The sequence below is a fragment of the Sardina pilchardus genome, chromosome 8 (genome assembly GCF_963854185.1).
Source record: "Sardina pilchardus chromosome 8, fSarPil1.1, whole genome shotgun sequence".
Taxonomy (NCBI): Eukaryota; Metazoa; Chordata; class Actinopteri; order Clupeiformes; family Clupeidae; genus Sardina; species Sardina pilchardus.
Genome location: NC_085001.1, coordinates 34,920,938 through 34,946,081, shown reverse-complemented (window position 1 = coordinate 34,946,081; position 25,144 = coordinate 34,920,938). Strand labels below are relative to the sequence as shown.

Below are 25,144 nucleotides of genomic sequence, written 5' to 3'. Positions count from 1 at the left end.
TAGACCAGGGGTCTTCAACCTTTTTCAGCCCAAGGACCCCTTGGCTGTGAGAGAGACTGAGCACGGACCCCCACACCTGGCACACCTCAAATCATGCCTATTATTTGAACCGTCAGTCATTAGTGCCTACATGCATGCACGTACGCGCACGCACACACACATTCTAAACATAAGTTATTATTAACAGGGGGGTAACTGCTTTATACAACTCGTTTCTGATAATTCTTTACATAGTGTTGCATAAACTCGCCCTATAATAGAATGAATGTCACAAGGGTCAACTAAGGTGGATATGTAAGGGATAATCAACGACGCACCGTGCGTTTCTAGGAAAATAATGCACGTTTTAAGTGTTAATAAGGTCCCGACGCCGCGGGCATTATTGCAGTGCATTATTTTCCAATAAACGCACGGCGCGGAGTTGATTATCCCGTTTATACCACTGCTACTATCATTTTCGTTTATATTGCCGCTGTCCTAGATACAACGTTGCTGTGTTTACCGTTACATTCACATTGGCGAATTAATATTCAAGTGTGAGAAGCTCCGCTTTAACCCTCTCTGGTGGTATAAATTCAGCTAAATTCAGGCAAAGCTTCATTTGCTCAACCTGATACAGACAGAGAGCCTCTGCATCTTGTGTAAATATAACTTGTCTTACACAAGGAAACACAAACACACAAGATTATCGTTATCGTTTCATTTTGATGGTATGACATCGCGGAGAACGTTGGATTAATGAATTCACACAGAACGCCTTGACCCCCGGTTGAAGACCCATGATATAAACTATAACTCAGGGACAGGTGCAAAACCACCAACTGGGATGGATCGAAGGGCAAGCAAGCACTGCCACACAACGTGAAGGCCTTTGTGTTGTCAACCCTAAACAGAAAGTTTCCTACGATGGGGAGAAGTGGCCGCAAGGACTGCATCGATAAGATCAACGAATGCCTTCGCAAGCCCCGAAACCCCGGTGATACATTTTCTTTCCTTTAATTCAGTAAAAAATTTGTATCTGAAGAACTTTTCCGAGCATTCTGCATTACCGTGACCCTATACCTTGGATGTTTTTTTTTCTCATTGGAATACAGCAGGACAGGATGCCTTTTATCTATCAAACGCAAAAGCTGAGATTGTTGGAAGGACTAGGCTACTCAACAAACTTGTTTTTCGTTTCTGGGAGATCTCGTTATCGTTTTGGATTGTCGGATTTTATACTTATTGTATATATAGGATGAACAAAGTCCATGGATTTGCTATATTAAATCCAGTAGCCTAATAATTAGGCTATGTGCCACGTCCGATTTCGCAAGTGGTGTAGTAGGCCTAGGCTACATTTAAAAATCGACAGCCGTATGTGAGATCCATTTCATGAAGAGCAATTGTCTTGTGCGATCATGCCCCCTCCCCCACACTCGTCTAACCAGTTCACTACATTATAGCCTACCTATATGTGGCACTGAGGACGACTGCCTCTCCCTCTTCTCTCTCGACAGACACCTGAGCCCGACACTATGTCAATGTAAAAATGTGCGTGAGTGTGCGCTGAACCACGAATTCACATAGGCTATTAACTTTTCTTTTCAGCAGACATCGCAAACATAAAAAAAATCGCAAAACAGAAAATCTTTCATTTTTTAATAAAACAACAACTTTTCTCTTGATGAGCTCCGGAGAGGTTCTTCGAGTGGGTTTCGAACCCCGATCGCTGGCGTACCTTGCACATGCTCCAACCAATTTCGCCACAGCTCGATTGTTAACACCGTGATGCTTTATTCGTGCCATGCACTTGACATGTTAAACTGACGTTAGTTATTAATTCACCACATGATAAAATGCTGTCATATAGCTTGACGCCCAGCAGCCTATGGTATCTCTGAATCAACATGAACATGCATACGATACATACGTAGAAACTTATATTGCGGAGCTAGGCCTCCTAGTCGATGGTTACAATGAATCACCCTCACTGCCCTATCGCATATCTGACCATCCATTGTTACAATGTTACAAAATGCGCAATCTTCTCCATGCATGTAGCCTACGGTTATAAGTAAAGTGACAAGCATAGGCATGTATTAAAGAGATTTATGTTAAATACATTTTATTTTCAGTCGTCAAAAGTGGTGGGGACAAAATCTGTGATAACAAGTGCTGGGTACATGTAGGCTACCCAGCGTCGCCGGTTAAAATGAACATGCCTCCGTTTTAAAATAGCCTATACACGGAAATGCGGTCTATAGGCTAACCGTAATGAATTCATGAATTAATCTAAGGTTGCCTTTCGAGTATTTCAGGTTGAATTGAAGGCTATTTCCTTCTGATAGGCCTATAGGCGATTTTAACCATTTTCATTCATTTCAACAATGGTTTATTGAAACGTCGTTTGATTAATTTCGCCAGTCATCACTTTCATTTTAATGATTAAATGAGACGGATATGCGGAGCATTTCTCTCCCCCTCCATTGACCAAAACGTTGCTCTGGCATCTCTGCTGGACTGACTGAGTTATAGGCTACGTCGAGTGAGAGAGCTGTGAGGTAGGCTGTAAACATTCGAAAACTCTGCAACTGCAATCTAACATGCCGAGCGTCATGTCTCTTTTCTCCGCTTGTCACCAGCGCGGTGTCCTCGGGTTTTTCCATGAGCCGAACCTTCATATTATTAGGGCGGTCTATGTTGCCCCCTTGCGGTTGCAGTTTTCCCGATGCTTCGGGAGTCCCGATGTGCGGGAAAGAAAGGAGCATTCTCAACCCGTACCATCTGTATGTGTTAAATTCCCATAGGGTTACATAGGGGAACCGATTATTTGCTCCAATAGCTACATTACGAGTGGCGAATATTTTCGCGAGGATCTGCTTGGACTGGAGAGGCACACTACCGGTGAGATTTCGTGCACCAAAAATGCTTCATGCTTTGAGGAAAACAACTTGGATTTGGCGTACGTCAACATGTTGGTGATGCTGCGTAAAAACAAAGCAAGGCACAAGTAACGTCTTTGCATAATAACACAGTAGCCTACAACGGCAACGCACCACACAGAACATTATTTATAGCCGCTACTCGCAGTGTAGCCTATCGCTGTACCTCCATTATCGTGTTTTCCACCAGCTATTTACGTCTCTACCGAATATAAGGATTTGCTCATATAACATCAGCCAACACTTCAAGGGCCACTACAAAGTATCTCGGGGGCCGGATCTGGCCCGCGGGCCGCTAATTGAAGAGCCCTGTGGTTGGGGGTCCCAGAGTGGTCGATCAACAAACAAGTCTATTTACACAAGATGAAGCGGGATACAACAGCAATTCACAACTGGCACAATACAACATCTGCGTGCTCAACAGAAGAACTAACAACATCACCAACAAAACAGATTGTGAGCAGTTAGTTGGCTTCTCAACAGAAAATAAAACTTTTAACACCAACCTGCCCTTTCCCCTTCGGTCTTGTGTTCACCTTTTCTTCAAATTGCTGTGCAGTAACCTCTTTTTGTGACGATGTTAATCCATCATATTGTGCCACCTGGAAAAGAATGCTAATTTGCAATGGCTGTGGCATGTTAACTACATGTACAATGGTTTTAATTTTTGGTCAATACTTACATCTTTGGGTGGCCTTGTTTGGAGGTCTCTTTGAAATTTGCGAAGATATGCAGGTGATACAACCAGTCCAGGGAACTCCTCTTCATCCTGTAATTAAATATCAGATTAGAGGCTATTTTCCCCCACAAAGGCAGCATGCTGCATGTTTCACTATTTTAGAGGAAATGGGATTGGTTTTTAACATTATGATTGACAACCAAAGCAAGATTGCACTATTTCAAAAAAATTAACAACCAAAGCAAGATTGTACTATTCAAATGTTTGAAGGCTTACTTCAAATTTGGGAGGATCTTTAAGCATGAAAACATCAACCTTCTCCACGTCAGTGTCTTCTGAGGTCAACTGATGTACCTTCTTCTTCCTTTTTTTCCTCTTCTTCAGCATTGCCTTTGTGTTTTGAGATGTTTGATCCAAAATCTAGAAAAATAACATGAATTACTCTAATAAGCTTGTATTAACTTTGCTATTGCTATCTCTTCTCTGTGCAAGCAATAACCTAATCTGACACAGTTAACTGTTGGAAATGAGTCAGAGCAGTTAGCCTATACAGTGGGGAGAAAATGTATTTGATACCATGCTAAAAGTTGCCTAAAAAGGAATTTAAAATCATCGTTTGACAATTGATCCTAATGCCTTAATTCACCGATTTTCTTTGTGATTGAAGAATGTATCGTAAATAAATAAATGTTCTTCCTAACTGCTAGGGGGAAGGAAGTATTTGACCCCCTATGTAACCCTATGGGAATTTAACACATAGGGCTAACATAGGGGCAGGCAGATTTTTATTTTTAAAGGCCAGCTATTTCATTATTTTATGAGGAGATGAAAGCTAGATACTTCAAAGAAATGTATTATGAACTAGACCAGGGGTCGGCAACCCGCGGCTCTAGAGCCGCATCCAGCTTATTAGCGCCCTCCCTGGTGGCTCCCTGGAGCGTCTTCAAAAATGTCTAAAAATGAATGGGGGGGGATATATTTTTTGTTTCAATATGGTTTCTGTAGGAGGGCAAATATTCTTAGCGTTTCCCAATGCTGTAAAAATGCATAATAAATATTACATTTCTGTCAACGAAGATATGATGGCCTGCGACACGCGTTTCAGCCTATGGTTGGTAATTTTCCCATTTAAAACGTGTCTCTTCTCAAGTTAGAAAGTGCAATAAGACCAACTGAAAATGAAACCTGGCGTTTTTCTAGGCTGATTTGACATGGAACTACAATCTCATCTGGCATAATAATCAAGGCAATCAAGAGACATAATAATAAATAATAATACATTTTATTGATATAGCGCCTTTCAAGACACCCAAGGTCGCTTCACAAATGAATTGAAAATACTGACACAAAATAGCCAGGTGCCAGACAGAGCGGCGTATTCGCACAGCGTTCCTGTACAGACATCAAGACAGACATTAGACAACCACTACAAACAAGTAAAGTCAGACAAACATAGACTAACACTCAATAAGTCCAAAAAGGCAATCTTGGCGCAACATTGAGTCCTTCACGAGTCCCACCAAGGCTGCTACTGAAGAGAGCTCCAAAACAGATCGTTGGACCCGAGAAACCCCTCCTATCCTGGCCAACGCAAATCCAAGCAGCTGCAGTCCAGCCGGCTAGCATGTCCTTCTGCACACATCCCCATCCAGATCGCTAGTCATCAAGGCAGGCAGTCCGGTAGCTCCTCGGTCAAGATGTTTGACGAGTTCAGTTTAGAGCTGTCCCGATTGAAGTTCGCAGGGCCAGACGCTGAGAAGGCCGCCTCGTAGTGCACTCAAAATGACTTTAGCGACAGGTAGTAGCCTAGGCAGTCCAGAATCTTCTTTCAGTTGGCAATGATGTTGCGGGCCGGACTGTTTTAGGCTCAAAAAAGCGATATGCCAGCCACAAACCGCGCTGAAAAAAGGACCTACATGTCGTTGGCATTTAACTCAAATATTTCAAACGAAGACGGAACAAAACATAACATAAAATGAATTTTATGACAAAAATTCTAACATAAACGAGAAGCTAGACGGAGCGGCGTGACTCGCCAGCGTTCCCGTATCCTAGCGACATGTTTTAAATGGGAAAATTACCAGAAATCTTAGTCACTTTTAAAGGAATAGTTCGGTATTTTACACTTTAAGCCCGTTTTCTGTATTGCCTAGCATGAATACGAGTGTTAGACACCGAAATTTCGACGATTTTAGCTTGTTTGTGGAATTTGGCAGCTTTAGAATGGAGCTTTATGGCTTTAACATTGCTCGCTTTGTGCATGGTCTATTCTGTCCTTAAAACACCCCTAAACGTTCGTTTTCAAAAATGTGCAGCTCACCGAGTGGTTACTGGTCTTCAACGATCTTCTATAGCAAGTTTCGCAGTGAAATTAAAATTCTGTTCTGTTATATTAGGCACACACGGTTGAAAAAGTACTTCCGGGATTTCGAAAATCCCTGATAACAGATGACAGAAGCTGTATTTCGCTGCTAAACTTGCTATAGAAGATCGTTGAAGACCAGTTACCACTCGGTGAGCTGCACACTTTTAAAAAACGAACGTTTGGGGGTGTTTTAAGGACAGAATAGACCATGCACAAAGCGAGCAATGTTAAAGCCATACAGAGTTCCATTCTAAATCTGCCAAATTCCACAAACGGGCTCAATCATCGAGATTTCTGTGTCAAACACTCATTTTCATGCTAGGCAATACCGAAAACAGATCTAAAGTGTAAAATACCGAAATATTCCTTTAAACATGATGCTAGCAGGCGACATGCCACTGGTCTAATCCGTTTCAATGATCTATGCTTGGCTGAAGCTAAAAGTTGTACCGCCAGACTCACAGAATGGCTGGATGAACGGGAAAAAGGTAAATATCAATTGTTTTGCTCGAGGGGAGGTGGAAAATGAGCTTATTTTCAAAAATGGCGGAATATCCCTTTAACAGACTTTTTACGGTAGGTTTTTTTTGGATGTGCTGTCTGAAGGCATATGTCCGAACTTTTCCTGCTGCCGACCTAGTCATCTCTCCGTAATGTTGCCGCCAAAGCTGCTACGTGAATGCATTCTCGGAGAAAATCCGCACTTGTCAGCGATGATCAAGGGAAGTATTACATGCATGTCACTGAACAGTTCCCTCTAACACGCTGCAGAGGTAATGCAGCAAGGCTATATAGCTGTTACTCACGATGTAAAAAACTACACTCTTCCGCTGTCAGGCATCCACAGCTGACAGTGCGGCCGCATTTATTAGCTCATTATCTGCCCAGCAAAATAAAGCCCAATTGACGGAAATTCTACATTAGATGTGATACAGCCTACATTTCGCATTTATGCTTCAGGTCTGAATGTCCGCTATACCGTCCGAAATACGGCAAGCAATTATCGCAGAATGAGAGAAAGTGCGATTGCAGGCTACTTCTGGAGAAATGTTTCAACCCAAGAGATAATAAAGCGTGGAAAACCGTTCACGGATGGTGATTTCAATGAAGTTAAACTTAAAGCACCAGCACAGCAGAGTAGTCACGTGGTGTCATTCTTTCCTGGATGCGCTGCAGGGAAAAACATTTAATCATGAATGCTCATTATGTATTTGTAGCCTTTTGATAGTAGGCTAATATAGCTAATACACGTACAGCCTGTGTTGCCTTCGCATCAGGCTTTTAATTTTTTGCGGCTCCAGACAGATTTGTTTTTTTTTGGTCCAATATGGCTCTTTGGACATTTTGGGTTGCCAACCCCTGAACTAGACCCAAAGGCTGCAAAATTATTGGCAAGAAAACAGCGTAAGCAGCAAACAGAAATAGCTGACCATAACATACAAGACCCCAAATCGAACCAACTTACATATGACCCAAAGGAAATTGAAAATGTATTCAGAAATTGTTATAAGGAACTCTATACCTAAATGTCATAGGACAGACAAAATCTTTTCTTGACTTGCTGGGTTTACCCTCAATATCGGACATGCATCTGACAATGAAAATGGAAAACATCCAAAGCCTGCCTTAGACTGACAGACTTTGACAAGATTTGGGAAAGATTCTTGAAAGATTGAAGTCTTTTGAGTAAAGCCTTTAGGGGCATTAGTTAAAAGACTGCAACTATATTGTGTATATTGTGTGGCACAGTTATATCCTCACTCTTGCACTTTGTTTCACTTTGGAGTGAGGATATTACTGCGCAGAGTCTAAGTGCTCTCAATGTTATTCCGCCACACAATATAGCTATCCCTTTTGCCTGCTTAGAAATGCACCACGTTTTATTTTGTCTCACCATACTTGGTCGTGTGACTAGTCGTGTAACTGTATTTTAAAAGGGAAAACATGGAGGTGTTTGGTCGCTTCTAACTTCATCTCTGTTTGGATCCTAATGAATGCATTGGGCTAGCTAAATGCTATCAAAGTTGCGCCGCGCGCCAGAGCCAGTGAGTGCACACATTGAAACATGAGAGGTATGTATCAACTCGTCTTAATTAAGCGAATAACATATGAAAAAACGGTGAAGTGTTCCTTTAAAGGAACCATATGTAGGAAATGTATTTCAATTAATCATAAAATGGCCCTGATATGTCACTAGACATTTAGAAATCATGCTAATTTCAAATACTTATATCACTGACAACAGTAGTCCGGCCAAGATATTGTCATTTAAAAGTGGAGTTGCAGCCCTCAACTGATGTTGATGTTATGTTGTGTTTTGGTTTGATGCGCCGCCCTACACTTATCTACGAATCACGAAGTCAGTAGTATTTCGCCATCCGGGTTGCCAGCTATGCTAGTTACCACCATAGACAGCTGCAGCTACAAACGTGTCAGATAAAAAATGTCTAACGTTATGGAACCTAAAAGACCTTGTTATGAATCCGAAATATGTCTAAATAAAACAAGGATTTAGGAGATTGAGACGGCTGAAAACGGAGGAGAATTTGAAGACAGACGTGTTGTTAATTTGCTCCTGGACAGGTAAAGATTTATCAGTTTGGCTAACTTACTTGTAGGCTAGGCTACTGTAAATGGACATTTTAAATAGCCTATTCATGACAGTTGAACAAAAAAGGTTCAACTTTTGAAACAGTTGAAATTGAAGTTGAAATTGAAAAGGTAGGCTAATTGTTTGGGAAATAAAAGCAGCTAGTAGGCCTAGTCATTGCTAACGTTAGCAATGCATTATCAGAGTTAGTTTCTCTGTCATTATGCTGAGGAAAACAGCACTTGCCATTGAAAGCTAGCAGCCTACGTTCCTGCTGCAGTTAGCTGGCAACCGCGACTCAGAGGGGAGGGGGAGGCGATACACCGCTCTACAGTATTTTGAAAGTAATTGCAGTACTCGTTTTGGCCAAAATCCTACATACGGTTCCTTTAACAGTCCGTTCACTATGACTGGATAGTGTTTTTCCTGGATTGTTTGTTATAGAGGCCACTAAAACTTTTTTTATTTTTTGTGTCAAAACTTGTGAAGAGTATTTCAAGCAATATGTTAAAAAATGCTCCAGAGAGAATGCTCCAAACATCTCCTACCCCACCTTTAAGTTATTGCCCCACTCTTCAGGCACAATGACATTCCAACGTTTGGCATCGCCCACCTGCTGATCACTTATGGACTGCACCTGTGTTCACCTGTTTTCCTGCACCTGTATTGTTTTCCTGCACCTGCATCCAATGATTTTCAGTTGTATTTCAGTTGTATTTGGCTTGCACTTTGCAAAGTCTACTGGTTGTTTAGTTGAGACAGAATGCTCTTGTGTTGCTTCTGACTTCTGAGTGCCTTTGTGAAACCTGTCTTTGGTGAATAAAACTTCTAAGTTGCCTCGCACTTGTGTCTTGACATCCTTGGATCCTGACACATTGTCTTTATGCCGAAAAATCACTTGATATGGTTAACTGGGAAAAAACATATACTGTAATAAGCCTTTTTGCAGATGATGTGATTATCTAATTTAATTATCCAGTGAAATCTTTTGATAGATTAATGCAGAGCCTGGAAAAATAGTCACTACTCTGGTTATAAACTGAATAAACGTAGCACAAAAAGTAAGGAGATTTGTGTTTGTCAGATTATTTATCTGGGGTAACTGCTCTTGGCAACACATCTTGTATTAGAAAGCCTGTTAATAAGTTCCCTCTCAAAAGGTGCCCCATTTTTTAGGAATTTGTATTTGTGGGCTGAGAAACAGCGCTGAGTACGTGGGTTGTGCCCATGAAAAATTTGCCAAATTTCTCTGCCATTGCCAAACAACCTTCCTCCAACCACTTCAACATTCCACCTTTTGATTGTGTTTAAAGACAGATCACGGATTAATCAGTTTCCATTTCGTGTTACAGTCACTTGTCTGGTAGAATACAGAACACTGAAAAACAGCTCACAAAGAAATTCTTACCTCCGTTGATGCACTTGGCATGGCAGAACTATTCAGAGAAGTTTTCTTTGGTGGCAGGGATGCAACATTGGCCCAGGAAGTCTGTTGGTGACTAGATTCTGTAATATATTAAAAAAATTCCATGGTTATGTTGTCCTCGGAAATGACAATGTATAGAGTGATTGTGTCACAAAAGGATGGATATTTCAATGATTACAGTCAGCAGCAACACACATTTCAAAATAACACACTACTTTCTGATGTTGTGAGCAGTCAGCAACTCACTACCATCCTACATATCGCTAGCTATTGGACATATCAACTACCCCTCCATTCACACTCGTAGCTTGATAAGGGCCTTTAATGGTAATAAATGGACCAAATCAGGAACTTTAGAGTAGACTACATCAGCAAATGTCCTCCTATTGTTACAGGAAAAGTAAGAGTGATATAATTCCACTGTGAATCCCTCACTGCCATATGAGGCGAAGACATAAGGGCAAGCTGTTGTAGGACTTCAAACCAATTAAGACGTGATCATCTATCTATATCAGAGGTTCTCAACCTTTTTAGGGCTAAGGCACACCAAACATTCAAACAGAGCGCTAAGGCACACTAACTTGTGGTTAGGCTACTGATTATAATGAATGTTAAGCTAATTGATTATGAAATGATTATTATCAAACAAATGATTACAAAGTTGTTATTTATTTATATGCATTATAAGTGAATTGTGAGCAGCAACATAAGTAACAACAAGTAACAAATAACAAGTAACAGGAAACAAACACACACACATACTAATAAATAAATAAATAAATGAATAAATAAATAAATAAATAAACAAATAAATAACCAACCACATAGGCATGTAAATCAGTTTACTTTAACACACACAGTAGCTCAAAGAGACATCCAACATGGATTAGGCTCAAAATATCATGTGTAGAACAAAATAACATTTAATAAATCATTTCATATCTGTATTTTCTTAAAGCAAAAGTATTTTCTCTTGTCACACAGAGGTTTCGAAAGTTATGTAAAAGTATTCAAAAATATGCCAAGACAACAGGGAACTTGCTGCAAAAGGAACTTTTGCCTAATAGCCAAACCAAAACATGTACGTGGAATAGGCCTACAACAATATATTTAAAATGAATAATGGATTAGAAATCAACACGCACTCACTGGGGGATTAGTGGGAGACCTGAGCTTGTTGATTAGCGCTGAGTTTTTTTAATTCTCGGTGAGATTGACGAGAGGGCCACTCGCAGGTCCTGCTCTACTGACAGGCGCGCTCTTCTGTTGTTTTTCATGTAGGCGAGCGAGGAGAATGCGACTTTGCATAGGTAGGTGGTGGGGAAATGTAAAAGTTCAGCAATAGCATGCCCGGAGATGAAGGGGGATTCAACTGCTGCAGATGGCCAGAATACATCAAGGGGCACCTTCCCAAACTCCAGCTGTAATGTGCGGTCCATTCGAAGCTGTGCGCACTCCTCCTTTTCTTTGAACGTGTGCTTCTTTGTGGAAGACAGCAGGTTGAATGGGTCACGTATCCAGTCGTGCTCTTCTACATCCATCATGGGGAAGTAGCGCTCAAACCTTTCTTGCAAGGATTGCAAGTGTGAGGCGATAACTGCGACTAGTCGCCCTCCTTGCTGGCCTAGCGCTATCGTGGTCAGAGGGAACATATCCATGCAGCCTTCACGCAAAGTTTCTTGCCAAAGATCCAACTTGGCCATGAATCCACGAATCATCATCAATGCAGTCTGCATTACTGCCCTGCATTTTCGTGTTAAGCTCGTTAAGATGAGCGAATATGTCGGCTAGATAGGCGAGCTTTGCGAAACAACATCTCATCAGATAACTGTCCCTTGTGTGGCACATCGTGTTGCTTGGCAAATTCTAGAAGTTCTTCTCGTAGCTCATAGAGACGGGAGAGGACTCTCCCCCGCGAAAGCCAACGCACCTGGGTGTGTATGAGAAGACTCTGATGTTCAGCTCCCATCTCAGTGCAGAGAATGGAGAAAAGACGTGACTTCAGAGGCCGCGATTTAGGCTGGCTTTACACGACAACGCTCCCGGGTGAAACCGACAAAATATTTTATCAGATGTGCCTTTCGTTTAGACGGCGACAGCGTTTTTGGGGCTTAAAAACGCAAAAAAATGAACCCACCCTCCAGAGTGGAAATCTTAAAAACGCTCCACCGTCGCGTTCCCGTCTAAAGGGTTGACAACGCAAAAGTGTGCTCTGAGCTGCTCACGCTGGCTATCCTCGCATACGCGTTGACGTCATATACATGTGCAGTACAGCCAAAAAATAACAAATATGTCGATTATTTCCATCAGTCAGACATTCAAGTGGCCTTAGCTGCTTTGATAGCTATTCAGGAGTCCTTTCAGCACATAAGCAGAGTAATTACTGATATATCAGAACAGAGAAGGCAAATTAATTACTTGTGATCCAACGTCGTTTGCAACAATAGCTCGACCTCCTCGTCTGTCCAGACAAAGTTGTCTGTCTTGCCTCGGTTCTTAGCCATGATTTGGTTCTTGACGGTGGGCTATTTTCTTTTAAGTCTTATGGCTATTTTGCGCTACTACGGAGAAAGTAGAAGGAAGTTTCAACGCATGCGCGCGCTCTTGGTGTTGTTGTTTGGCAGTGCTCCACAGTATCACCTAGCCACCTGGCATGCATACTACATCAAATTTCACACACTTTTGCGTCACCGTGTGCATGCAGATTTCCACCCAAAGACGCTCGTCTAAACGCGAAATAAAAAGTAGGAACGCAACGCCACTTTTGCGGATTGTGTTCAGATCGTTGTCGTGTAAAGCTAGCCTTAATAAAGTTGACCATCTTCACGGCCTGGCCTAACACCTCTGACAACTCAGGAGGCAGGGTTTTGGCAACCAGAGCTTCGCGGTGGAGAATGCAATGGTTTATTTTCACATTGGGTTGTTGTGTTTTCACTCTGGATACAAATCCTTTCACTCTCCCCGTCATTGCGGCAGCGCCGTCTGTGCACACACTGGAACACATGCAGGCAAGATGTCTGCAATGGTGTGAGGTTTTTTTCTGCTTAGCGATAAGTTCAGCGACTAAGTAACTAGCCTCCTGCGCTGCATCACACACCTTCACACAGTTCGTCATAAGATCCTCTTGCCTTTGATTGTGGTTCATCGATCTTCTGAAGAAGGACACGTCTTTGTCTTTCAAGTGAGGATGTTTGGTTTCTAAATGCCTCTTCAGTTTACTTGGCACCATATTAGCATTAGCTAATTTCTCTCTGCAATGGTGTGAGTTTTTTTCTGCTTAGCGATAAGTTCAGCGACTAAGTAACTAGCCTCCTGCGCTGCATCACACACCTTCACACAGTTCGTCATAAGATCCTCTTGCCTTTGATTGTGGTTCATCGATCTTCTGAAGGACACGTCTTTGTCTTTCAAGTGAGGATGTTTGGTTTCTAAATGCCTCTTCAGTTTACTTGGCACCATATTAGCATTAGCTAATTTCTCTCTGCAATGGTGTGAGGTTTTTTCTGCTTAGCGATAAGTTTAGCGACTAAGTAACTAGCCTCCTGCGCTGCATCACACACCTTCACACAGTTCGTCATAAGATCCTCTTGCCTTTGATTGTGGTTCATCGATCTTCTGAAGAAGGACACGTCTTTGTCTTTCAAGTGAGGATGTTTCGCTTCTAAATGCTTCTTCAGTTTACTTGGCACCATATTAGCATTAGCTAATTTCTCTTTGCAATGGTGTGAGGTTTTTTCCGCTTAACGATAAGTTCAGCGACTAAGTAACTAGCCTCCTGCGCTGCATCACACACCTTCACACAGTTCGTCATAAGATCCTCTTGCCTTTGATTGTGGTTCATCGATCTTCTGAAGAAGGACACGTCTTGTCTTTCAAGTGAGGATGTTTCGTTTCTAAATGCCTCTTCAGCACCATATTAGCATTAGCTAATTTCTCTCGGCCAAGTCGGCCATGTTGTGACGTCACGTCAACATATCTCAAACTGCGTGAAAAGTTTGCCGGTAGGCACAGAACCATAGAAAGAATAGGAAAAGTGTAAAATAGACCTCTTTAATTTTACTCATACTTTGACCCTGTTGCACAACAACGAGCAGGATAAAATATTCAAGATACAGCGCCCTCCACAATTATTGGCACCCCTGGTTAAGATGTGTTCTTTAGCTTCTAATAAATTCATTTTTTTTCCAAATAATATAGGACCACAATGAAAAAAAAGTGTAAAATCCAACTTTTAATACAAGTGCATTTATTTAGAAGGAAAAAAATCCCACATTAAGAAATAATTATTCTTCATAAAATCACCTGTTCCACAATTATTGGCACCCCTAACAATTCCTAGGAAATAAATGTAATTTAAGTATTTCTGTCATTTCTGTCATTTCTACAGTAGTTTACAAAGTCAATCAGAGTATGTAGGAACATTTAATTAGTAATTCTTAACATCCTGTTTCCCTGGGCTATCAATATGACGTGACACAGAGGCCATTTCTCTTCAACATGGGAAAGACAAAGGAACACACTGTTCAAGTAAGGCAGATGTGTGTCAACCTTCACAAGTAAGGCAATGGCTATAAGAAAATAGCCACTCGCACACCTGCCCATATCTATGGTCAGAGGAATCGTTGAGAAGTTTAAAACAACTGGAACAGTGGTAAACAAGCCTGGAAGAGGACGCATGTTTATTTTGCCACCACGCACAGTGAGGAGGATGGTAAGAGAAATAAAAAAAATCTCCAAAACTCACTGTTACAGAATGGCATCAAATGGTTGCATCTTGGGGTCACAAAGTCTCCAAAACAACCATCAGGCACTATCTACATGCCAACAAGTTGTTTGGGAGGCATGAAGGGAAAACAACCTTTCTCACTCAAAATCATAAGCACAAACGTCTGGAGCGGTACTGGGCCTTCAACTGGGACAGTGTGCTTTGGTCAGATGAAACAAAGTTAGAGCTTTTTGGCAACAAACACTCTAAGTGGGTCTGGCGTAACAAAAAGATGAGTATGCAGAACAGCACCTCATGCCCACTGTGAAGTATGGGGGAGGATCGGTGATGCTGTGGGCCTGTTTATCTTCCAAAGGGCCTGGGAACCTTGTTAGGGTGCATGGCATCATGAATGCTTTGAAATACCAGGACATTTTAAATCAAAATCTGGTGGCCTCTGCCCGAATGCTGAAGATGGATCGTCACTGGGTCTTTCAGCAAGATAATGACCCTAAACATATGGCCAAGTCTACACAGAAATGGTTCACCAGACACCGTATCAAGCTCCTACCATGGCCATCTCAGTTCCCAGACCTCAACCCCATTGAAAACCTGTGTGGTGAGTTGAAGAGGAGAGTGCAGAGGAGAGAACCCAGGTCGTTGGATGATTTGGAGATTTTGTGCAAAGAGGAATGGTCGAAGATCCCTCTTTCTGTTTTCTCTAATCTTGTGAAACATTATAAGACAAGATTAGGTGCTGTTTTATTAGCAAAAGGGGGTTGTACAAAGCATTACATCAGGGGTGCCAATAATTGTGGCACACATGATTTGATGTAAAATAATTATTTCTTAATGTTTTTTCCTTCTAAATAAATGCACTTGTATTAAAGGTTGGATTTTACACTTTTTTTCATTGTGGTCCTATATTATTTGGAAAAAAAATGAATTTATCAGAAGCTAAAGAACACATCTTAACCAGGGGTGCCAATAATTGTGGAGGGCGCTGTATTTGTTGTGGTGGTATAGTCAGGGATTAAAGCAAAAAAAAATCCTGAGCCTGAACTTTTTTAGACTCGTGCATGCGACTCTATACGACACTATGTTGGTCGATCGACTGGAAACTGGTTTACTTTTTGGAGTGTTTGCACACGACACTGGCAATAGTAGTCCAACACACTACAATATGCTACATGTAGCATTTAGGATTTCTTTTTATATCAAGTTTTGCTGCTAATCTTTGTCTTTGACAGGTTACAAATTGACCTACAATCATAAGGTGTCATGTTGTCAGGATATGTGAAATTGGAAGGCAGGCATTTGAAGAATAAGATTTAGTTGCAACCATTTAAGTTAAGGTATTCAAAAAAAGACAATGATTCTCTTTCTAAAGAATAATAACAGTGTTTCCCACAGATTAGAAGGCAATGTGTGGTGGTCGCCTCATGTCTGACTTTTTATCACTTTGCTTTCATATAACGTGATTTTATTTATTTAATGATTTTTTAACAAGATGTAAAGCACACACACACACGTGTAATTATTTATACATTCTGTATACTGACATTTCTGATATTCATAACAGCAAACTTTATTCAGCTTATAGCCTGCTAAATATTACAACTCTACCTCTTAAATTCAGCTGTTTGATTTAAGTCTCAAAATATTGTAAACAAAGTAGCATAGTTGGCTAGTTTATCATACTCTGGTTGGACTGTTCAGTGTCCCCGTGTGTTTAAGTTTCAAGGTAAGCTCATATTTTTTCTCCTTGGCACAGGCCCTTTAAATCTTGGGAGTTGAAAAACATTGGTATTGAGATGGTCAGTCAACTTGAATGCAGAGTTTTAATCAGAAGTGTGCAGCATAGCCTATAATGATGCTAACCGTATTTAATAATTCAGCTAGTCGTCTTCTGTGCGTCATTGCGTTCACGTTTGTGAATGTTTTGTTTGGATTAAATGTGCATGTCGAGGGGCGTGTGTCCATTGAGCGCGCACGAGAGCGGGCCAAGGATAAATCGTTTACTTCTATACGGTTTGGTAAAGTTGCACGCATAGTCTACAAAATTTGCGGAAGAACTTGCTTCCACCCGCAGCGTCAGGTGCATTAGTGCGACCGCGCTTCCAGCGATGATCTCGTTACGGACACAGACGCGGTGTGCACGAAGGGGAGTCTGTGTCTGTGTCTGTGTCTGAGTGTGTGTGTGTGTGTGTGTGTGTGTGTGAGTGTGTATTAATGGGTGCGTGACGCGTGAGTGACAGAGAGGGAGAGCAGGGAAAGGAAATTCAGCTTAACGAATGCTACGTGTTTTTCAATAGCGTTAACAAATAAATAATATTTTAAAAAATGAACGCAGTCAATGGCCAAACGCCGGAATTCCGGCACGGTGCCGGAAAACTTTAATCCCTGTATAGTTTATGGGGTTCGGTTGCATTGAGTAACCTAGCTTAGTTTTGGATTAACGTTACATTGACCCTGCTGCTGCAAACTGGATAAAGTATTTAATCTGATTGGGTGTAATTTATGGTGTTCAGGTGCATCGACTATTTTTGTATGTTGGTCTGTACAGTGTTGTCAATGAATTTCAATAGGATTAGGTTCAAGATTTCAAACAATGTTTGGAAGTTATCTGATCAAGTGGCGTTGAAGGAAGATTACATGAATGGCAAGCTGGCGACCGAAGTTCGATTCCTGTAATGTTTGTTTGCTGTAGCTTATTATTAGCCTATGATATTTTTTAAAAATAAAAGTGTCTGAATTGCTGCTAAGACGGCTTTACGGTATAGCTTAACGCATAACTATTTTGAATAATAACATCACCAGAGCGGTCTAGTTCTCAACAGCAGTTCTAATTAATATTTTATTTAATAAGTGCATTGACAAACCACAATTACAGCGTCGATAATCAGGCCATCAACATGTAATAGGCAGCAGTAACATCTTAATTTTCTAGCCATAATCAAAGTTTAGGCTAATAAACAGACTGAAAATAAATAACACTTCTGTGTCGACTTGGATATGGGCGGGTTGGATATCCAACCTGTTTGTCCTACAGGCCGCACCTAACTTGACAGGCAGCTAACGTTTGAGCATGTGACGTATCAATATGGCCGACTTGGATATGGGCGGAGTTGGATATCCAACTCCGGTTTCCTGCAGGCTGCAGCGACATGTACTTGTACCTTCTAGTGTTTATGTTAGCTAACTGTATCTGGATGTGGTGCCATCAACGCGACCAAGACGTTAGAGATGACACATGACGTGTAGTGATGCCTAGTATTAAAATAATAATAATAAAAAAACAGCAAAGATTTAAGTGGGATCAGCATGAGGCACCAAAATCCATGATCAATGTCGTTACTACCATTTGTATCGGCAGCATATTAGAACAGGGTGTCGGTGCCCAGCCCTACACGCAACGTGCCATTCAATGTCTTCAAATTAATGATAAGGAACGTTGCACAACTACTAGCAAAGTATACACATACTATTAAAAGAAAGAACTACAAACTTCAATGTCAAACTTCAATCTATGCTGCCACAATAATGAAATGACCACTATAAACTTAGCTTTAATAAGCATGAACATAATTAAGACCAACCTAAATGGATTTCAGACCTACATTTTAAGACCTACAATTCATATAAAATGTTAAATATAATATAAATATAAATATTAAATTAAAACACCACAGATACCCTGCAAACACAGGTAGGTCTTCACAAAGATGACGTTCTCAGTGCGTGAATTCCTCTGAAGTCACACAATTTCCAATCAGAGATGACACATTTTCCCTTCTACATTAATAAATACTGTACACGCAGTATCAAATACTGTAAGAGAAACAGAAAATGCAGTCACCTTTTTCCTGCAGCACTGGTTGCAATCCTTTGCAATCCAGATGGTTAACCGTGACTTCATAGGTTCCCTGTTGATAAGTGCCATTAAAAGTCTATAAGTGCTACAGCTCTTCACATCATGGCATCAATTTTACATGGATTTGTTATCCAGTAGCTTTCTGACTAGTTTGTTAACACAACAAAGTGGTTCTAAATGTGTACTCAGGCCAGGGTTTCCCAAGCTTTTCATGGCAGGCCGCCCATTTCTATTGCTTTTCTTACATTTATGTTGATGCTTATAGTTCTTAGCAGCTGCTTTTGTCCAAAGTAGGTCCAAATCAATAAACATTACTTCAAATTGCATTTTAATGTGAATGTTAGTCATGTAGCTTAGATAAAAAAACACTAATATTAGTAATAGACTAAAGACAATCTAAGAGAATAATAATAAGCATAAACATATAAAAACATAGGATAAATAATTTCTCAGATCTAGGTAAACAGACACAGTTTTAGGATATTCAAAAAAACATCATTACAAAGACAAATAGGTTAATTCAATCCACCAACGACAAACCACAGAAAAAAAAAGTCTTGGCAGTTGACAGTGACCTATTAGTGTTAATGGAAGGCTCATTTAGCAGACAAGAGTGAGCCTTAACAACACAGGGCTGCCGCCTTAACTAGCGTCTTCAATAAATAAATAAATAAATATATTATGTATAGTGATATTCGCTGTATTACTCTGTCATGTTTTCTCCCTGTCATTCCAAACCGTAGCCGCTAGTCTCCCTTCTCTGTAGAACGCATTAAAAAAAGAAACTTTTTCAAATCGAGTCGGCCTATGCGCACAGGCGACGCGCTCATTCAGCATGAGTATTTGATATCAGGTGCCACTGCCACGCATATCCACGCAGTGGATTTTTTCAATCTATGAAAATTAACCAAAATGTATAATTTCCAGTTAAAAGGGTTCTAGGACATAGGACCTCATTTCCAGGTTGGCCAGTGTGATATTTATCAGTGGAGACGTTATCTGCACATTTCATCCAGTCCTTCTAGTTTCAGAGTTTGCTGGTGCTTGGTTAGCGCAAGTCAATGGTATTTGCCAGCCTGCCACTAAAACAGTCTTACCCAGTCTATGGAGGAACAACCCCTTTAAATAGAATTGCATTACTAAAAAGATACTAAAATCCAATTTTCATTGACTAAGTCAAGACTAAATGTCATTAGTTTTCGTCAACTAAAACTAGACGAAAATAAGACTAAAATGCTCATACTTTTAGTCGAATAAAACTTGACTAGACTAAAAGGAGTATGAACGTGACTAAAACTGATAAAAACTAAAATGAAAGCTTGACAAAGACTAGACTAAAACTAAAACCAAAACAGGTTGCCAAAAACAACACTACTACTACGGGGGTCCAACCCACAGACCCTCGCTAATATGATCCACACCCCATAACAAAATACTTCCAAAGTAACTGTACACACACACACACACACACACACACACACACACACACACACACACACACACACACCGTTCCAAGTGTTCCAAGCTTAAAAAATGCAACAGTATGTGGAGTTGCATGTAGGAAATCAATGCAAAAGACCTATGGGTACAGTGAAACTGAGACCCTCACGTTTCACACAAAGTGTGAATATAAAACATGTCCTATAGCATGTCCCAGACCATCACACTACTATCGCCGTGTATGACTGTTGGTATGATGTTCTTATTGTGCTGCGTAAGCTTTATACCAGATGTAACGACACCCATTTGCCCTAATTGTATAATAGTTTTTGCATGTTGTTTTGTTATGAGGAAGTAGGATTTACTTACTTTACTGTTAAAGCCTTTGCTTTTTGAATGGTTGACTGCAGGAGTAACATATGGAGCAGATGGACTATTGCATGTCTGATGATCAAGGGGACAGCCAGCCATTCCATACCCCAGCTCTGGAAAGTCTGATGAATTTACTTCAAATGCTGCTATGTTCCCTGCCGTAGCTCTATGCTGATGCACAGAGAAAGAACTCAACCTGGGGCCTTCAAAAGAAAACATCAGGACAGCTTATGAACAATGTGGCAAAACAAATTCAATGTGATTTGTAAGTTGACTGAAGTACTGAGTAGGGTTGGGCATCGAAAACCGGTTCCATCTTGGAACCGGGTTTAACTTATCAATTCCATCGACATCGTATGTCCTTTTTGTTATCGATTCCCTTAAAGGGATATTCCGCCATTTTTGGAAATACGCTCATTTTCCACCTCCCCTCGAGCAAAACAATCGATATTTTCCTTGTTCCCGTTCATCCAGCCATTCTGTGAGTCTGGCGATACAACTTTTAGCTTCCGCCTAGCATAGATCATTGAATCGGATTAGACCATTAGCTTCTCGCCTGCTAGCTTCATGTTTAAAAGTGACTACGATTTCTGGTAATTTTCCCATTTAAAACATGTCTCCTCTCAAGTTAGAAAGTGCAATAAGACCAACTGAAAATGAAACCTGGCGTTTTTCTAGGCTGATTTGACCTGGAACTTCACTCTCATCTGGCGTAATAATCAAGGCAACTTGCAAACGTACCATAGGCGCAGTGATATCTTACGCAGCATCTGAAAATAGTCCCCATAGACAACAAGCAGTAGTAGTGCCAGTAGCTGCAAGTTGCCTTGATTATTACGCCAGATGAGAGTGTAGTTCCATGTTCCATGAGAGGAGACACGTTTTAAATGGGAAAATTACCAAAAGTCTTAGTCACTTTTAAACATGAAGCTAGCAGGCGAGAAGCTAATGGTCTAATCCGATTCAATGACCTATGCTAGGCTGAAGCTAAAAGTTGTATCGCCAGACTCACAGAATGGCTGGATGAACGGGAACAAGGTAAATATCGATTGTTTTGCTCGAGGGAAGGTGGAAAATGAGCGTATTTCCAAAAATGGCGGAATATCCCTTTAATGATTCCCTCAGCCTGCATGACGTCAGACTTTTTCCGGTTTTCCTGAAATTTTGTGTTACGACACGCCCTCTGCGACGACTCATAGGCCTACTACAAGTCAACCCCGAGAGGAGGAAGAGATCCAAAGCCTGGCTCCATTTCACTAAACGTGATGAAAATTCTGCCGCTTGCAACCAGTGTAGTATTGTTATCGTGTAAGGGTAGTAATACCAGCAATATGTTAAAACATTTGTCCGTGAAGCATGGGATTAAAGCAATAGTTCGGAATTTTGGACATAGGATCTCATTTCCAACTCAGTCTGGGTGATATAGGTCGGTGAAGACCATTTTCAGTGAATTTCTGCCCTTCCTATGAGTTGCAGCGTTCATCTCGTGCTAATCTGGTGCCAAGATAACGCAAGTCAACGGTAACATCCAGCCTGCCACTGAAAACACTCCACAGAACACCCGAAACAAATACATTTTACAATACGAAACAATACAGACTATCGATGCACATGCCTAGTGTTGATAGAACCATGTTAGAAATAAAACGAACCTTGCATCGCATTGCAATAGCCTACTTTGTTCCGTGTATGGCAGTGCTGGATTGATATTGAGAAACTAGTCCCTCAAAATGTAATAAATCATTGAGTTGCAAGGTTAGTTTTATTTCTAAAATGATTCTATCAACACGGAGATGTATATCGATAGTCCGACGATTTAATTGACTTGTCTCGGGTGTGCGGTGGAGTGAGTAAGACTGTTGTTGATGTCAGACTGATGTTACCGTAGAAATGTGTTAGCTCAAAACCAGCGTTAGCAAAGGGGGACGCTGCAACTGAAGGAAGGGGCTAAACGCGATAAAAACGGTCTCCACCGACCTTTATCACCTCGGTAAAGTTGGAAATGAGGTCCTATGTCCAAAATTCCGAACTATTCCTTTAAGCTCCAAGAGTGTCATGTGTTCGACAGCTAACGTTGTCGGTCTGGGCTCCAGAGTGCATATGCGGCCAAAATGTTTAAGAGTGTGCCTGAAAATAATTCTAGGTCGCACTGGTGCACCTGACCCTGCTCGGGTGAAAGCATACGTTTCCTTCACAAGTTTTAACTGTAGTTGCGTGCAACTTTGCCAAACTGTATAGAAGTAACCCCCTTGGCCCGCTGTCTCTCCCTCTGCCTCTCTCGTGTGCGCTCTATGGACACCCGCCCCTCGACATGCACATTCACAATCGTAAAAGCAATGACGCATAGAAGACAACTAGCTACATTATAATTATTTCGGTTAGCATCATAGCGTAGGTTAGGCTACTGCACAAATTTGATTCAAACTCTTGCATTCAAGTTGACTGATCATCTCAATGTTTTCCAACTCTAAGACTCAAAAGGGCCTGTCCCAAGGAGAAAAAGTATTAGCCTACCTTGCAACTTAAACACACGTGGGAAAACTGAACAGTCCAACCAGTAGACTATAATAAGCTAGCCTACTATGCTACTTTGTTTAGGAATTTGAAGCTTCAAGCCGACAGCTGAATTAAAGAGGCAGAGTTGCAATATGAATAGTCATGAATGTCATGAATTACAGAAATGTTAGCATAGATTAGAATATATAAAGAATTATATTATATATATACTGTATATATACATCTTTATAATTCTTTATAAAGAATATGTATGTTCTATGTGTTTTAAATAAAGACACGATTTTCTACGGCTTATTGTTAAAAAAATCATTCACATTATATGAAAGGAGAGCGATAAAAGGTGACCTTTTGGCGTTAAAGGCGATGCAATGAAAAATGTGGGTGCACCTAAATTTTTTGGGGAATTGATAAGAGAATTGATAATGAATTGGATTGATAGGCAGAATCGATAATGCCATCGATATTGATAAAAAACTTATCAATACCCATCCCTAGTACTGAGTAGGCCCGCCTAGTATACCATTACAATTAAGACTATTATACAACCTCAAAGACTGACCTTTTCTCTTGGGATGCAATGATTCCTGGAAATGTTTGTCCTTCTGACTGCGGTGTAAGACTGTATCCATGCCTGCTTGTAATCCCTGTAGAGACTGATATTGGTAAAAAAAAAAAAATGGAGTACGGTTATGGATACGGTTACACTATTTGGCAGATGTCTTTGTCCACAGCGACATACGAATAAAAACAATACTATAATTCATTTAATGCGAACAAATTCAAAAACTGGTCAGACTAAGTAGGGAGAATAGTGATATAAACAATAAACTATATAAATTCAAGCAAACCTAATGAAAATATACAATGAATGTGGGAGAATAGTGAATAAACAATAAAGTCATTCAATCAATCATATAATAACAATAACTATGGCATGTTAAGCAATATTAAAACATCAATTAAAACATCAATTTAATCAATGGCCTAATGAAAACAAAACAACACTATACTACAAGCCAACCATAATCATACTACAAGCCAACCATAATCATAATCAGACCAGTCACTAAGCCATGGGGTCAGGTTGCAACCAACGGGGGTCAGACCTGGTTTTGTCAGTTAAAGTTTTTATTTTTGCAGAATCTAGTAGACTAGGGGTACCTCTTTAAGATTTAAGAGGGTGCCCCGTGATATCCCTTATATCCCTATATTAAGCCTTTCTTGTCCAATGTGTAGGCGGCTACACTATATCACCCATGGATGAGTTTCCTCTCTCACTCAAACAAAATCTCCACTTCACAAGCATCTGCATAAACCAAACTTTTCAGTCTTATACCTAACCATGTTTAGAAGGTTTTTACTGAGGGGTTTGTTAATATATTATTCTTATCCTGATTTACATAACATTTTATTCCAAAAAACATGGCGAAATTGATTTTTTTAAAGGCTGGTATAGTATTTCCTGATTTACTGAATAACTAAATGAGATATCCATAATTCCCTCTCTAAAATACTTTTAATCTCTTATGTCAACAAAATGAAGAGAAAAAAATTGAAACTGGCTTTATCCAATGTTCAGATTTGATATTTTTAAGTTTATGCAAATCAGTGCATATTTAATTACATCATACCTAATTTGCATATTTAAACATTCAATTTCAGAAAATGTGTAACACATTTATTTTTCATATTGATCTAAGTAATCAACTGGTGAAGTTTCATAGTGAGATCTGCTTGTTAATTTTTTTTACCCTATTCACCTGTAGTATATCCCCCTTATAGTCAACACATTGGACAAGAAAGGCTTAACGAAATTGCCCAAGGGATATCACCGGGCACCCTCTTAAATCTTAAAGAGGTACCCCTAGTCTACTAGATTCTGCAAAAAAAAAAACTTTAACCGACAAAACCAGGTTCACCTAAATTATGGCATTTGGCTGCCGGACTATACAGCTAAAGGTGAATTCAAGCTAGATGCCGCGTCAATTACATGTAAAAGTCGCCTTACATTATCAGAAGCCAGTCGGGATTTAATAAATCCTGTCTGATCACAATGGACTAAAAAGGGCATGTATTGTTGAATACGTCGAGCAAGCAATTTAGCATATATTTTAAGATCGGAGTTTAATAAACTTAAAGGTCTGTAACTAGTACAATCTACAGGGTCTTTGTCTTTCTTTAACAGCAAGGACACAAGAGCTGTATTAACATCTCTTAAAAAAGAATTATTTTCCATTGAAGCTGTTATCATT

At 40.4% G+C, this 25,144-nt stretch overlaps 1 protein-coding gene across 1 annotated transcript in view; it reads right to left on the bottom strand.

The window, feature by feature from the left end:
* Window positions 1–25,144, bottom strand: part of LOC134089319 (selenocysteine insertion sequence-binding protein 2-like) — an 82,858-nt gene that overhangs the window by 49,904 nt on the left and 7,810 nt on the right. The window contains exons 3-9 of the mRNA XM_062543760.1: window positions 23,452–23,545; window positions 20,373–20,578; window positions 18,549–18,615; window positions 9,967–10,064; window positions 3,880–4,023; window positions 3,607–3,693; window positions 3,431–3,526 (exon numbers count right to left, since the gene is read on the bottom strand). Of these exons, the coding sequence (XP_062399744.1) occupies window positions 3,431–3,526; window positions 3,607–3,693; window positions 3,880–4,023; window positions 9,967–10,064; window positions 18,549–18,615; window positions 20,373–20,578; window positions 23,452–23,521 (768 nt within the window). The 5' untranslated portion in view covers window positions 23,522–23,545. The remainder of the gene's footprint in view (window positions 1–3,430; window positions 3,527–3,606; window positions 3,694–3,879; window positions 4,024–9,966; window positions 10,065–18,548; window positions 18,616–20,372; window positions 20,579–23,451; window positions 23,546–25,144) is intronic.